The sequence below is a fragment of the Myotis davidii genome, unplaced genomic scaffold (assembly GCF_000327345.1).
Source record: "Myotis davidii unplaced genomic scaffold, ASM32734v1 scaffold2356, whole genome shotgun sequence".
NCBI lineage: Eukaryota > Metazoa > Chordata > Mammalia > Chiroptera > Vespertilionidae > Myotis > Myotis davidii.
The window spans coordinates 66,906-81,045 of NW_006287687.1; the positions used below are offsets into that span (position 1 = coordinate 66,906).

General features: G+C 39.4%; 1 protein-coding gene across 1 annotated transcript in view; it reads left to right on the top strand.

The window, feature by feature from the left end:
- HEPH (hephaestin) overlaps window positions 1-14,140 on the top strand; it is a gene marked incomplete at its 5' end in the record, with an annotated part of 76,136 nt that overhangs the window by 57,799 nt on the left and 4,197 nt on the right. The window contains 5 exons of the mRNA XM_015561169.1: window positions 5,523-5,629; window positions 6,657-6,882; window positions 9,304-9,443; window positions 10,520-10,682; window positions 13,142-13,186. Of these exons, the coding sequence (XP_015416655.1) occupies window positions 5,523-5,629; window positions 6,657-6,882; window positions 9,304-9,443; window positions 10,520-10,682; window positions 13,142-13,186 (681 nt within the window). The remainder of the gene's footprint in view (window positions 1-5,522; window positions 5,630-6,656; window positions 6,883-9,303; window positions 9,444-10,519; window positions 10,683-13,141; window positions 13,187-14,140) is intronic.

Below are 14,140 nucleotides of genomic sequence, written 5' to 3' on the forward strand. Positions count from 1 at the left end.
CTTTCCCTAAGTTTTTGGAGCATTCATATAACCATTGTTGTTAACTCTGTATTTGGTAGATTGCTTGCCCCCATTTTATTTTATTTACTTATTTTTCTGGGGATTTCTCCTATTATTTCATTTTGGTCATGTTTGTCTCCCAATGTTTGGTGTCTCTATTTGTTTCTGTATAATGGATATATCTGCTATCTCCTGGTCTTGGTAGGGTGGCCCAATGTAGTAGATGTCCTGCTGGCTCAATGGCACAAGTCTCCCTGATTATGTGAGTTAGGTGCTCCAGGAAGGTCCCTTGTGTTATTCATATGAAACCTCTTATTGTAGTTGAGTGTTGATTGCTCTTGACCCATCCATGTGTCAGGTTGAACCTCAGACTAGTTGACTATAAGGATTGACCCCAACCATAGCATAAAAGCTACTCTGCAGGGGCTGGTCCCATGAAGTGAATTCACCCTATCAGTTTCTGTTCCCTGTTGAGATCTTCCTTTTTTTTTTTTCTTCTGACAGAGGTGTGTTTATTTTTTTTTGTGTGTGTGTGGTGAATTGTTGTTTTTTTTTTAATTTATTTTTTTTATTACAAAGGGTGTTACATATGTGTCCGTTTTTTCCCCCCTCCCAAGACAGTCCCCTACCTATGTTCATAGCAGCACAATTCACCATAGCTAAGATCTGGAAACAGCCTAAGTGCCCATCAGTAGATGAATGGATTAGAAAACTGTGGTATATCTACACGATGGAATACTATGCTGCTCTAAAAAGGAAGGAACTCTTACCATTTGCAACGGCATGGATGGAACTGGAGAGATCTTCCTTTAAGTGTTCCACTTGTGTAGCTAATTGAGTCATTCTCTGATGTGGTCTGTTGGTTCTGGCGCCTTTTGGGAGGGACTCTGGCATAGTTCAATATTAGACTGCTCCTGTAACAGGCCTTGTTAAGAGCTACAAAGTGATCCATAGTGTGTGTGGTTTTTTTTCTTCTGGGCCTGAGTATATATGGAAAAGGCTGTATTGTGTACCAAAACCAGCTTCCACCAGCCCCAAGCTTGGGGGAAGGTCAGAAAAAGGCCCAAGGCACATTGAGATTTATCTCTGTTAGCTGGCTGTCTGTTAGGCTCAGTCACTGAAAGATCCTCTGGTATTTACTAGATTAATACAGATTCAAACTGGACACCAATGCTGGGTTTGAGGCCACCCAGAAAATGTCCCAGGCTATACCAAGGTCAGTCATCACTCATTTGTAGTTTGTGGAACTTTATTTTATGGCAGGATCTCAGGGAGTCATCAGGGTGAAGTCAGTAGTTTCATTGGGCTAAAACAGATTAAGATTTGGCCCTGTGGATGGATGAATCTGCATAGGATCAGTGGCACTGGTCAGGGCATGTGGGAGAAAAATAGACCTTTTGAAAAGACTTCCAAGAAAGTTTGCACCATGGGCCCATGCTTGTGATAGACAGCAGACTCGTCATGGCATGAGCTTGGCAAGGTGGGGCAATAGGCAGTTGGGAGGATGGGGCTAGTGCATTACCCTAGGCTGGCATGGCATGGATGGGCGTGCTCAACCCAGATAGCATCTGTGTGAGGTGTGGGAGAGGTCAGCACAAAGACAATGGCAGCTGTCCCTATAGTCCTCTTCTTGAAGACACACAATCCAATCTTCCCTGTATGACTCCAGTCCTCTCTGAGCTACCACCCCTTCACTGGTATCCAGGGTGCATACTTGCAAATGCAATATTGTGTCCTGACCCTTTATGAGTTTACCTGGGTTCTTAGCAGACTCCTGTCTCCCTGGCAGATGAAATCTCCTCTGATTTCCACGGGCAGATGTAATGTGGGCTCTTCTTCCTGTCTCTGGTGCTCTGGGCTGGAGAACCTATGGTGGGGTTGAGACTCCTCACTCCTCAGGGGAACCTCTGCAGCTAAGATATCCCTCCTGATTCTCAACTGGCACATGTGGGTAAAGGGCTAGCCTTTTTCATGTCTCTGCCATTTCTACCAGTCTCAATGTGGCCTCTTCTATAAATCCTTGGCTATAAGACTTCTCTTCAGCTAGTCTTTAGTTAGTTATTCAGTATGATTGTTCTATAATTTAGTTTTGATTCCAGTTTGGTCCTGGGAAGAGGTGAGTGTAACTTCTACCTACTCCACTGGCATCTTGGATCTCCTCATTCATTACATATTTTTAGCTCCAGATTTTTTATTGGTTCTCTTTTGCTTACTTTTATCTTTTTGTTGAACTTTTCATTTTGATCATGTATTTTTTATTTTTTAATATATTTTTTATTTTCAGAGAGGAGGGGAGAGGGAGAGAGAGATAGAAACATCAATGATGAGAGAATTATTGATTGGCTGCCTCCTGCATGCCCCCCACTGGGGATCGAGCCCACAACCTGGGCATGTGCCCTTGACTGGAATCGAACTTGGGACCCTTCAGTCCACAGGCTGACGCCCTATTCACTGAGCCATCCAGTTAGGGCTATTTTTTATTGAGTTATCTGTTTTCTCATATATCTCAATGAATTCCTTTAAAAGAACTATTTTGAATTCTATGTTAGGCAGTTTGTAGATTTCTGTGGCTTTGGAGTTGGTACTGAAAAATTACTATGTTCCATTGGTGATATCTTATTTCCTTAATTATTCATGTTTCTTGTATCCTTGCTTGGATATCTCCACATTTGAGGAATCAGTCACCTTTACTTCACCTATGATTGAGTGCAAGGGTGCCAGGTCAGTGGCATTACAGCAGATTTGCCTTTGTGGGTGTTTAGCACTGGTTCTGGCTCTGGGGAGTGCAGTGGTATAGTCTCTACGCAGCTCCATCTGCTGAGGCCGGTGTCAGTGAATACTGCAGTGCTCTTCAATGTCTGAGTCGGAAGGTGTCCATATTTGTAAAAAGGGGTATTGGAGTCCTCAATCATGAAGGCTACTTGGATCCTCCTGTTCACATTTTCCCCCATGAAGCAGAGTCATGGCTGAGGGCATCCATTTGGCACCATGTCTAACATGTGGGTGTCACACACAGTAGCTCTGGCTGCTATCTCTGAGATGCACATAAAGTAGCATGCCACAGAATTCTGTGATGTAGACCTCTTCACTGCTGCAGTGGTGCTGTTGTCTTGACGGAGGGACAATACTTGTTGGGTAAGAGGAGTCAAGTTACAGCTAATTCTGGTGGGACTGGAGCAGCAGTTGCTCCTTCTGTACAGGGTAGCTGGAGTAGACCTGGTTCCTTCTGGGGGGCTAAGTAGCACCAGTTTCTTGTGTGTGTGTCGAGGGGAGAGTGTCAATAAAACAGTGGCTCCTTTTCTGGGAGAACACAAGTGTTGAATCCTTATGGATGGAAGTGGCATCAATGGCTCCTTCCTGGGGAATTGAGGTCTTGGCAGCTTTATGGGGAACAGAGTATCAGTGGCTTTTTGGTTGGGGAGTGAAACCAGCTTATTTGGGATGTATGGAACAGTAGCACTTCCTTCTGGAGAAGGGCAGATTATCACTTGTTCCTTCTCCTGGGAAAGTTGGCATTGATGGCTTCTTTTTATGGGGAGGGTGTGGAAGAGCAGCAATTCCTTTTGGGTAAGGTAGGCAAGGACTGGAACTGGCTCCTTCTCAGGGGGATGCAGTGCTGATGGTCCTCTCCAAGGATTTGGAACAGTGATAACTTCTCTGGAGAACACAACAGCAGTGGCTCCTTATGGATCTGAAGGCAGAGCACCTATGGCTCCTTGGGTGGAAAGGAAAATTGGCAATAGCTCCTTAGCGGCGGGCAGGGCAGAGGAGAATCCTTTTTGTTAGGCAAGGTGATGGAGGCTCCTTTTGGGGAGGGTAGAGCAGCTACAACTTTTTCTTGGGTTGGGCAGAGTGATGGTGGCTTCTACTTATAGTGATGGCAAAGAGGAGTGGACTTCTGGCAGTTCAGTCAGCTAGGGTCAGTATCTATAAAAGACTTCCTGATGGTAAGGGCTGCTAGAGTCTCCCTGCTGTCCTTTTCTATAGTAGGTTCCCACTTGGTGCCTAACTTTGCCAGAGTAGGGTTATATATATAAGATGCTTCCTACATTTTACTCTATGTACATTTTTATTTTTTCTCTCCACTGAGTTGTTATAAGTTCTTTATTGTATTCCAGAACACTCTCAGAGCTATTTTTGTGTGTATGTAGTTTATTTCCTGTTTTGTTGCTATTTGGGGCGGGGAAGATGAGCATTAGAACCTGATAGTTTTCCATCTTGCTGATGTCACTCCAGTAGTTTTCCATTTGTATCAAAAATCTCAGAATGGGAAAATCTATAGAAACATAAAGCAGATTAGTAGTTGCTAAGTGTCTGGGGAGGAGATAGATAAAGGAATGATAGCTCAGGAGTATAGGATTATTTTTTGGTGACAGTGAATTTTTTAACATTGATTGTGGTAATGGTTACAAAATTCTGTGAATATAAAGACCAGTGATAGTGTACTTTAATGGTTGAATTTCATGGCATGCAAATTATATCTTGAAAAATCTATACTAATAAAAGTGTAATATGCTAATTAGACTGGACACCTGAATGACCTTCCAGACCAAGCAGGGGCTGCGAGGGCTGAGGCAGCCTCCCTGGCTACGAGGGTAGAGCCCTTTGCATGAATTTCGTGTATCGGGCCTCTAGTCTGTTATAAATGTAATATGACATCAGTCAGAGGGGAAGACTTGGATGCAGAGAAACATATTGGGAGGTTTTCTAGTAGTCCAGTTGAAAAAACAAGGGCCTACATTAGGGTATGGATATTGGGAATTAGAGAGAGGAAGTTATGGCAATAAAATATATTGTAGAGGTACAATTGATAGGATTTACCATTTGTTTGGATGATTTATGCATGAAGGTAGGGATACAAATAAGACTAAAGTTTTGAATCTGGGTAACTAGGATGGTTTTGGTATCTTTTCTAGACACTGGGAGCACAGAATGACTAACAGCATTTTTTCAAAAGAAGGAGATGAGTTCATAACAATTTTAATTTTTCATGTACTGTCAGGATAATCTTCAAAAGATGCCCAGGAACCTAATTGAAAATGTCAGATTGAAGCTTAATGGCAAGAGAAGTCTGACTAAGCATTTAAAAATTATGAATACATAGATAATAATTGATATCAGAAAGGCAAATAAGAATTTCCATGGAGAGACTATGAAAATGTAGAAGAGGACTGGAGACAGAGCCTTGGGTAGACAGCTCCTTATAGGAGGCAGCAGCAAGAAAAGAACAAAACAGAGCCAAAGAAGGGAGGACATTATAAGCAGAGAGAACAGTAACAGAGCTGCTTTAACAGATGATTGAACCTAGGCCTTTAAGGAAAGGATAAGTAGAAGAGAGGCTGAGATTGTTCCATGAAGGATAAGAGCAAAATCACACAAAATAAAATGGAGGATGGTATAAAAACGACAGAGAATTATCTTAAAGCTTTTGGGACTTACCCACCTTAGCCACTTAGGAAGACTAGGGAGTTGTGAGAAATTTCTGACCTGGTCCAACTAGAGGTCCATATTACCTTTCCTAGGTGAGGTTCTCACTTACAAATGGAGCATCCCAGAAAGATCAGGCCCAGGACCCAATGATTCTGCTTGTGTTTCCTGGATTTATTATTCTGCAGTAGATCCCATCAAGGTAAATACAATGTTGGCTTCCTGAAGGTGAGTCTCACAAATGGACAAACTGACAGGCAAAAAGAAGCTATTAATGGGTGTAATAAAAAGCCCATCACTGAAATAATAAGGTCTGGGGTTTGGGGGAAAATTCCTTAAATGCTTGGCTTATTTTAATAGACAGGAGAAGGAATTAAGGAAATAGATAACATCACATGTTTGCTGTGAGCATTTTCTTTCTTGATTCTTCTTCTTGGATTTTATAAGCTCTGATTTAAAAAGCCTAGGATTGCTTGTCAAAAGAGTGGGGCTATAGCCTCAAATTTTGTTTAATCCTGCCTTTGGAGTGACTTTAGATAAGTCATTCTGGTTCTGTGTCCTTATCTGGAAAATGGGTTTATGAATCTAGCCACCAATCTACAACCAGATATCAGCAATCATTTATTGAGAGACTACTACATTTTTAACATTTTCTTGGTGCTTTAAATGATATAAATGTAAGATAGAGTTCCCATATTCAAAGAGTATAACCTATTTTGGGAGACAGATGACTATAAACTATAATTATATATATATCTTTAAAACCATGTAACAGTTATATGTGGGTTCACCAGACAGTGATTACTTCTGCTTGGAGGTGGGGATGAATGAGAGGGAAGCTGGAGAAGGCTTCACAATGAATGGAAGGTACATGTACTTTGAGTCTTGAAAGATAAATAGAAATTTGCCATATGACAAGCGATATGGCAGAGGGGAGGACATTTCAGAAAGAAGAGACAGTATGAGAAAAAGCACTGGGTTTTGAAAGTTCTGGTGGTTTTACAGATCATTGAATAGTCTAGCCTAGCTAAAACAAACCTTATATAGCACACCTTACCTGTGTCCCAAGATATTTATGAAGATAAATTCAGGTAACATATTGAAGATGATTATAAATGTAAAACATTATGATGAAGTTCTGAGGGCAGAGTGGGCTTGAATGTCAGCTTGGCTTTCTGCCACTCAGGAACAATCTCATATCTTTCACTCTCTTTTCCTCCAATTTTCAGGACATGTACAGTGGCTTGGTGGGGCCCTTGGTCATCTGCAGAAAGGGCATCCTGGAACCCCATGGATTACGAAATGACATGGACCGAGAATTTGCCTTATTATTCTTGATTTTTGATGAGAATCAGTCTTGGTATCTGGATGAGAACGTGGCAACCCATGGGGCCCAGGAGCCAGACCGTATTAACCTACAGGATGAAACTTTCTTGGAGAGTAATAAAATGCATGGTCTGTAGAAGTCCTCACTGATTATATAGGGGTATCTGATAGACCCATTACTATCCAAGGGTGCATAATTCTCTAAAAAAATGGGAAGGTAGAAAGGTGGAATAGAGACAAATGGAAAAAATGTCTCCTACTATTTTACATTTATATACACAAAGCAGATATGTAGTCTATATTAGATCAGGTCCCAAGAAAGCAGGAATACATATTTGAACATATTAAAGAAGGCAAGATGGACATTTATGAACTTCAATGTATTTGGTGAGCTGGCTGCTGAGGGTTTCTCTGCTTCAAAATCCTGAATTTAGTTTCTCAACATCATCTTATTTATTTACTACTCTAGATCTGATATATGCTTTCATAATATAGACAGATGGACAGTTTATCTTTTAGTCTATTTTTAAAAACAAACTTCAATTTACAGATTGAAGAATTGGTGGAGAGAGCCTAAGATAGTAACATACTTGATTTATATTACATACAAGAAAGAGGTGGGGTTTTTTTATGCTTGAGTGGATTTTGGAGGGACATTGTGCATTCAAGCCCTCCATTGTTCTAGAAATATGTGTATCTCTTCAAAAACAATAGGAAATCTCAAACAAGAGGGAGAATTTAAGTGCAGTGAAATGTATTAAGTCATTTCTCACTATCCCTTCTAATGTAGTATTCCTTTGACCTGAGCATAAGCTGTAGCTTTGTTAATGACTCTAATGAAATTCAAAAGTAGTATTACATTGTCACATGGATTCTAGTTATTTTTTTTTGTGGATATATGAACAATTCACATTGGAAAAGATGTTTCACAAACTACAAAGTGAACTTTATCTCCTGTCAAATCAAAGAAATAAATTGCCCAGGACAAAAAGGGAGTAAGCACAGTTAGATCCTATTAGAACAGGAATTGGGCTAATGCCCATTTCCATCTGCTTGTTTATATGCTCATTCATCCAAAGTCTTCATATACAATCAATCTACCTATCTGTCCATCAGGTATTGGTTAAGAACTTTTTGAAAGCTGACATTGGAGATAAAGTTAAATAATGTAGAGGTGTGAGGGAAAATAAATAATATTATTTCCTTCCCTTTCAGATTCATGAACTAATTCAGAAAGAGAAAGAAATGTTTGAGGTCAAATGTGAACTTATTGAAAAGGCTAATTGGAAAACCAAATTTGGTTCTTCAATTAAGTGGGCTTCCTAATACTCCTCCTGTAATATATAGGTTTTCTGTCCTGTCATTGACATATATGGCCAACATTAGCCATCTTCCTTTTCAGGGACAGAATCTTTTCCACAATGGAATAGTAAATCTGTTTGCACCCCTTTCTATGGTCAGACAGATTCAAGAGAGAGAAGATTCAGAAAAGGCTGAATTGAGTGTGTTTAGTGTTGTTTTTTCTCAAATTCAGTTTGGTGAGGATGAAACCAAAGGTGCATATAAATGTCCCTTCCATTATTTTCCATCTTGAGGTGTAGAGTGGAAATTACTTTCCTTCTCTGAGAACATGAGAAGTTGAGGAATGCGTCTTGGGCATAATCCTGGCAATGTTCATTAACATGACAATGAGTAGTTTATTGTCTTTAGAGTATAGGATGTAGCCTAGGAGGAGGCAGATGATGAAGCTCATTCATTGATATCATTATTAATTTTAAAAAGGTGATGTCTTAAAAATATTTATTGTAAGCTAATGCGTCTTCTGCGTGTTCTGGAGAGTATAAAGGAACAATAGTACTATATTATTATCATTTCCTGCTTACTGGGAACCTAGAATCTAGTTGGGGATACAATCTTCCACAAATTAAAGATAACTAAATATAGAGGCAATTTCTGGTGTGTTCCCAAAGGCAAAACAGACAGTACTGGAGAAGTTCAGAGGTGGAAAGGGTGCAGAAAATGAGAGGTACCAAAAGGAGCTAATCAAAGAAGTGTTGTAGAGAAGGTGAAGGTTTGCTTGGGATTTGAACAGATGGATAGAAGGAGGCAGGATTTGGAGGAGGGAAGTTCCAAAACATGACAAGGGACACAAAGAATATGCATATTGGGACATATGGGGGATGGTGAATAAATTGCCCTACAAGAAATAAGTGTGTTGGATAATGGGAGATGAGTCTGGAAAAATGTTTTGAGGCCATATTTTGAATGACCATGTTGGTTGAGTTAAGAAGCCATGCATGGGCTTGATCTTTTAGGCAGGAGGGAGGTTTTAAAGTATTTTAAACAACAGAATAGCATGGTCATATTAGTTATTTAGAAGTCCACTCTTATAACACCAATGTGGAAGATAAACTTGAGGGGAACAAATGAAATAGAGATGAGAGTAGATAAAAGGATATTGCTATCAACAGAGAAAATAGGGACTAGCCCTAGGGCAGTGGCAATGGAAAGTCAAAATGAGAGATATAAGGACTTTGTATTCTTTTACAGCCATTAATGGAAAGCTCTATGCCAACCTCAAAGGTCTTACCATGTACAAAGGAGAACGAGTGGCCTGGTACATGCTAGCCATGGGCCAAGATATTGACCTGCACACTGTCCACTTCCATGCAGAGAGCTTCCTCTATCGGGTGAGCTAGAAAGAGGGCTGAGTCCCTCAAGGGTGATTAATGGAGTGCCTTAAGAGCCATTGAGGAAGAAGGGAATAGCAAAGAACAAAATAATCAGTTAAATGAGGAGAAGTCTTATACATGGAACATTGGGCTGGAAATTCTACTTTGACTCATATATTCCAGCATCACTTCTGTCTACACCTTAGCTTTCCACTCTGGTATAGAAGAAACAAGTTGCTCATTTAAGGAGTAGGGGGATTGAAGGAATAAATGTAATTGGTTCTCAGTCAAGGACTCCAGACACAATGAGCTGTTATTGCAAGATCTAGGAATTTCAGTGTTGTCTCAGAATCTGAAAATACTTCATCTATTTTAAGAAGAACTTCAATTAAGGAGTTCATAACAAAACATGTAGGTCTTGAAGAAGATTTAGTCTTAAGAAAAGGGACAGAGTTGGAGGCATTGATATAGATGTAAAGATCTAGAAGTGCTGAGAAAAGTGATGATATAAAGAATAACCTATTTTTAAAAATATATTTTATTGATTTTTACAGAGAGGAAGATAGAGAGTTAGAAACATCGATGAGAGAGAAACATTGATCAGCTGCCTCCTGCACACTCCCTACTGGGGATGTGCCAGCAACCAAGGTACATGCCTTTGACCGGAATCTAACCTGGGACCCTTGAGTCCACAGGCCGATGCTCTATCCACTGAGCCAAACCGGTTAGGGCAAGAATAACCTATTTTGATTTTCATTGTTAAAGAAAATATGTAGCTCCTTCGCAGAGTTCAAGGCTTAAGACTAATTCCCCAGATTTCATCCCCAGTTTAGCTTCTTAGAGGTAGCTTCACTATCTTTTATTTTGGAATACTTTAAGAATAAGTAGGAGGTGAAAGAGTCCCCTCTATTGATTTAGTTTGTGTGGGCAGGTTCATTGGGAAGATAAATAAGGTGAACTATTTAAGCTGTTCTCTGGTCTATAAATTGGAGTCCCACGTACCTAATGTGCACTTCCAAGCCTATTGATTTTTATAAACTTTGAGGTGATCTCTATACCATCCACTTCCTCTTCACCCCTAATATCTCTTGCAGAATGGAGAGAGCTACCGGGCAGATGTGGTGGATTTATTCCCGGGGACCTTTGAGGTTGTGGAGATGGTGGCCAGCAACCCTGGGACATGGCTTATTCACTGTCATGTTACTGACCATGTCCATGCTGGCATGGAAACTCTCTTTACTGTCTTATCACAAAGAGGTAAGAACTAACTGCCCAAGCTGTGCCATCTTCTGGCACTTGTCTAGCCTATTTAAACCAGATAATCCTAAAACATATCACTTATTCTTCTAATCACAGGAGAACCGAAATTTAAGACAGCATAGGTGTTCTCTCATCCAATATTTCTTTTTTACTTTTTTATTTTTTTTATTTTTATAATTTCTTTACTGGTTAAGGTATTACAAATGTCTCCCCCCCACTCATTCTCTCATCCCCCTGTCATCCAATATTTCTTATTCTCCATTGCCCCCTTGCTCTTGCCTCCTTCTAATTTCTTTGATACCCATTGAGCTCAAATCTATTGAAACTGCCTGAAACTACTTGGGTTTTAGGCATTTATGCTTAATGTAGAATTTCTTACTTTGAAATATATTTATTTTGTATATAAATTTATTATTTAGAATTAATTAAAGCCACTAACTATTTCAAGAAATGTTAATGAATCCAGTATATAAAAATAAGAAGAAACATAATTCTAATAAGCACTCCTTAGTTGATTTTTCTTGTGAGGATTGTGAAAGACAGTTCTTTCTGTCCTGGAACAACTCTGTCTATGGCTGGAAAGAGATAATAGCTTTTGATTATAGCTTATCTCAGACAAACTTGCTACCAAGAGGAAAATTATTTTCCTTATGATTTTTTAATATGGAAAGAGAATAGCTGCATTAGTTTCTTTACCAATAAATCTTTGTTAGTCGCCAAAAATGTAGAAAGATAGGCTGTGTTGGATTATATTCCTTTGAGTCATTAAAGGGTTAAGTCTCTCACTTCTTAAGCTTTTCAACCTGAGTTCAGTTCTTAGCATTATGCCCCTTCCAAGAGGCCATAAAAAATCTTCTGGAGCACACATAAATCCAGGAAATCTTTTCTCCTGTGCTTTTTCAAAAGTGCCATATGGTTCTGAAAAAAATAGTGGTATTAAGGTAGGTATTCTGAGATTGCCAGAAATTGGCACTCTGTCAAGAATAGAAAGTGGGAGAAAGTCTTCAGGCATTCAAAAAGACTAGCAAATCAAGGTAGGGATTACAATTCTGCTGTTTATCCTGTGGGGGTGGACAAATAATTGCACACTATGATTTCCTGTATGTTTGAAAAGTTTTGTTCTCTGGTAAACCATACTGCTAGAATGTGGCTTCTACGTACTACTCTAGTACTATTTCCTACCACCCAGATAAGCTCTATGGAAAGCTCTTTGTTGTACTGCCAGTCCTTAGAACCAAGTCAAGTGATGAATTGATGTGTCATCAAAATGCTGAAAGTGAAGGATAGGTGGTCAGGTAAGGGGCTTGAGGAGAGTGGCCAAATGTTTAAAATAACCACTCTAGGAAGTTTACTCTCAGTACTGGGAAATTAATTATTGCTTGGCAGCTTTGATGGCTTATTTAAAGTTGGACACAAAGAATACTGATCTTTATATTGTACTTATGTGATTTTTCTCCACCAGCATTTACCATACCAGACATAATACAGGGAAATTATAATTACTGAATTTTGTGTAGATTATGACAACACTCCTTAGAAGTTTATAGTTGAGTTGACAGAACATGGAGTCTAGCCTGACCAAGAAGGAAAGAAAAGACAGGATAAAGGTGGCATGTTAGGAAAAAACTGAAGGTTCCGGGAGCTAGAGGTCTTCATGAGAGGGAAATAACAGGTGGAATGAAATAAATAGCATTAGCATAAAAAGGATAGAAAGCTGTTGCTAGATTTTAGATTTTTGACATGGAGCAGTATTGCATAAAAAGTCCAATGTGATCATGGTAGTAGTTGATAGAAATGGAGTAGATGTGGAAAAGTTATTGGAGTTAAGAAGTTCAGAAATGGTGAAGCTTGAGTATTGGATGATGGATCAACACCTATAGTGAGAACTGAGGAGAGGAAGGCTGAGCCAGGTATTAAAGATTTCCATGAATGAAAAGAACTGCTAGGAACATTGACAAAAAGTGATATGGCTATTCTAGGTAAATAATACGAGCTTCAAAAGGGATAGGTCTTTACAAAAAGGAGAGGAGCAATAATCTCAAAGCACTATTGAGGGGATGTAAAGGAAGCATAGTCCTTAGAGAAGAACTCAACCTCATTAAAACAAGAGGAAGAAGAGGTTGAATATGTAGGGTCTTCCTGAAGGGAGGGTGGAAAGGTTGACAAAAAGAGTAATAATGGTAATAGAGGAAGTGCCAATAAATATATAAATAATGCATAGGGATGGCTTACCTTTCTCTAAGTTTATGCATTTGCTCAAATTTTGTGTCACTACTCAAAAGCAAATTTACATACCAATATTGACTTTGACCATAAGTTAGTTAATACCAGGTACCCTCATTTTTTTGTTATTTTACCCCAGAGATTTCCTCAACCAGTGCCAACCTCCCACAGTGAGCCTGTAGATTGATAGGAAGAATAACAGAACTAACTTCTTGTCTTTTTTTTCTCTCTAGAACACTTAAGCATTATCACCACCATCACCAACGAGATTGAAAAAGGTAGGAAGAGTGATACACATACTGGGTAGTTATATCCAATATGCATTTGTGGGAAGGTATGTGTCTCTAATATATGGGATTCACATGACTGAAAGATGGGCCAAAATACTAGCCGAAAGCATTCTAAGATTTCTACAAAACTTCAGAAGCCAGGAATTTCAGATTCAGCTTCCCTCAGTAGGTTTATTCTCTCTGGCCTCTCCCCCAACCTCCTGAGTTGAAGGCTGAAGAAAGTTTGAGGTCTTGCTGGGTTGGGTATGAAGAAACTGTAGCACAGTCATGAATTGCCCATAGAGACAGTGTGAAACTAGAACAAATACCATAGAGCAGTGGTTTTCAACCTTCCTAATGCCGCAACCCTTTAATACAGTTCCTCATGTTGTGGTGACCCCCAACCATAAAATTATTTCCATTGCTACTTCATAACTGTAATTTTGCTACTGTTATGAATCGTAATGTAAATATCTGATATGCAGGATGTATTTTCTTTTATAATTTATTTTTTATTAAATCTTTATTGTTCAGATTGTTACAGTTGTTCTTCTTTTTTCCCCCCATAGCTCCCCTCCACCACTCCACCCCCAGTGTCCTCATCCATAGGTGCATGATTTTTGTCCAGTCTCTTCCCGCATCACCCACACCCCTTTCCCTTGCAAGAATAGTCAGTCCACTCCCTTTCTATGGCCCTGATTCTATTATAATCACCAGTTTATTCTGTTCATCAGATTATTTATTCACTTGATTTTTAGGTTTACTTGTTGATAGATGTGTATTTGTTGTTCATAATTTGTATCTTTACCTTTTTCTTCTTCTTCGTCCTCTTCTTAAAGGATACCTTTCAGCATTTCATATAATACTGGTTTGGTGGTGATGAACTCCTTTAGCTTTTCCTTATCTGTGAAGCTCTTTATCAGACCTTCAGTTCTGAATGATAGCTTTGCTGGATAAAGTAAT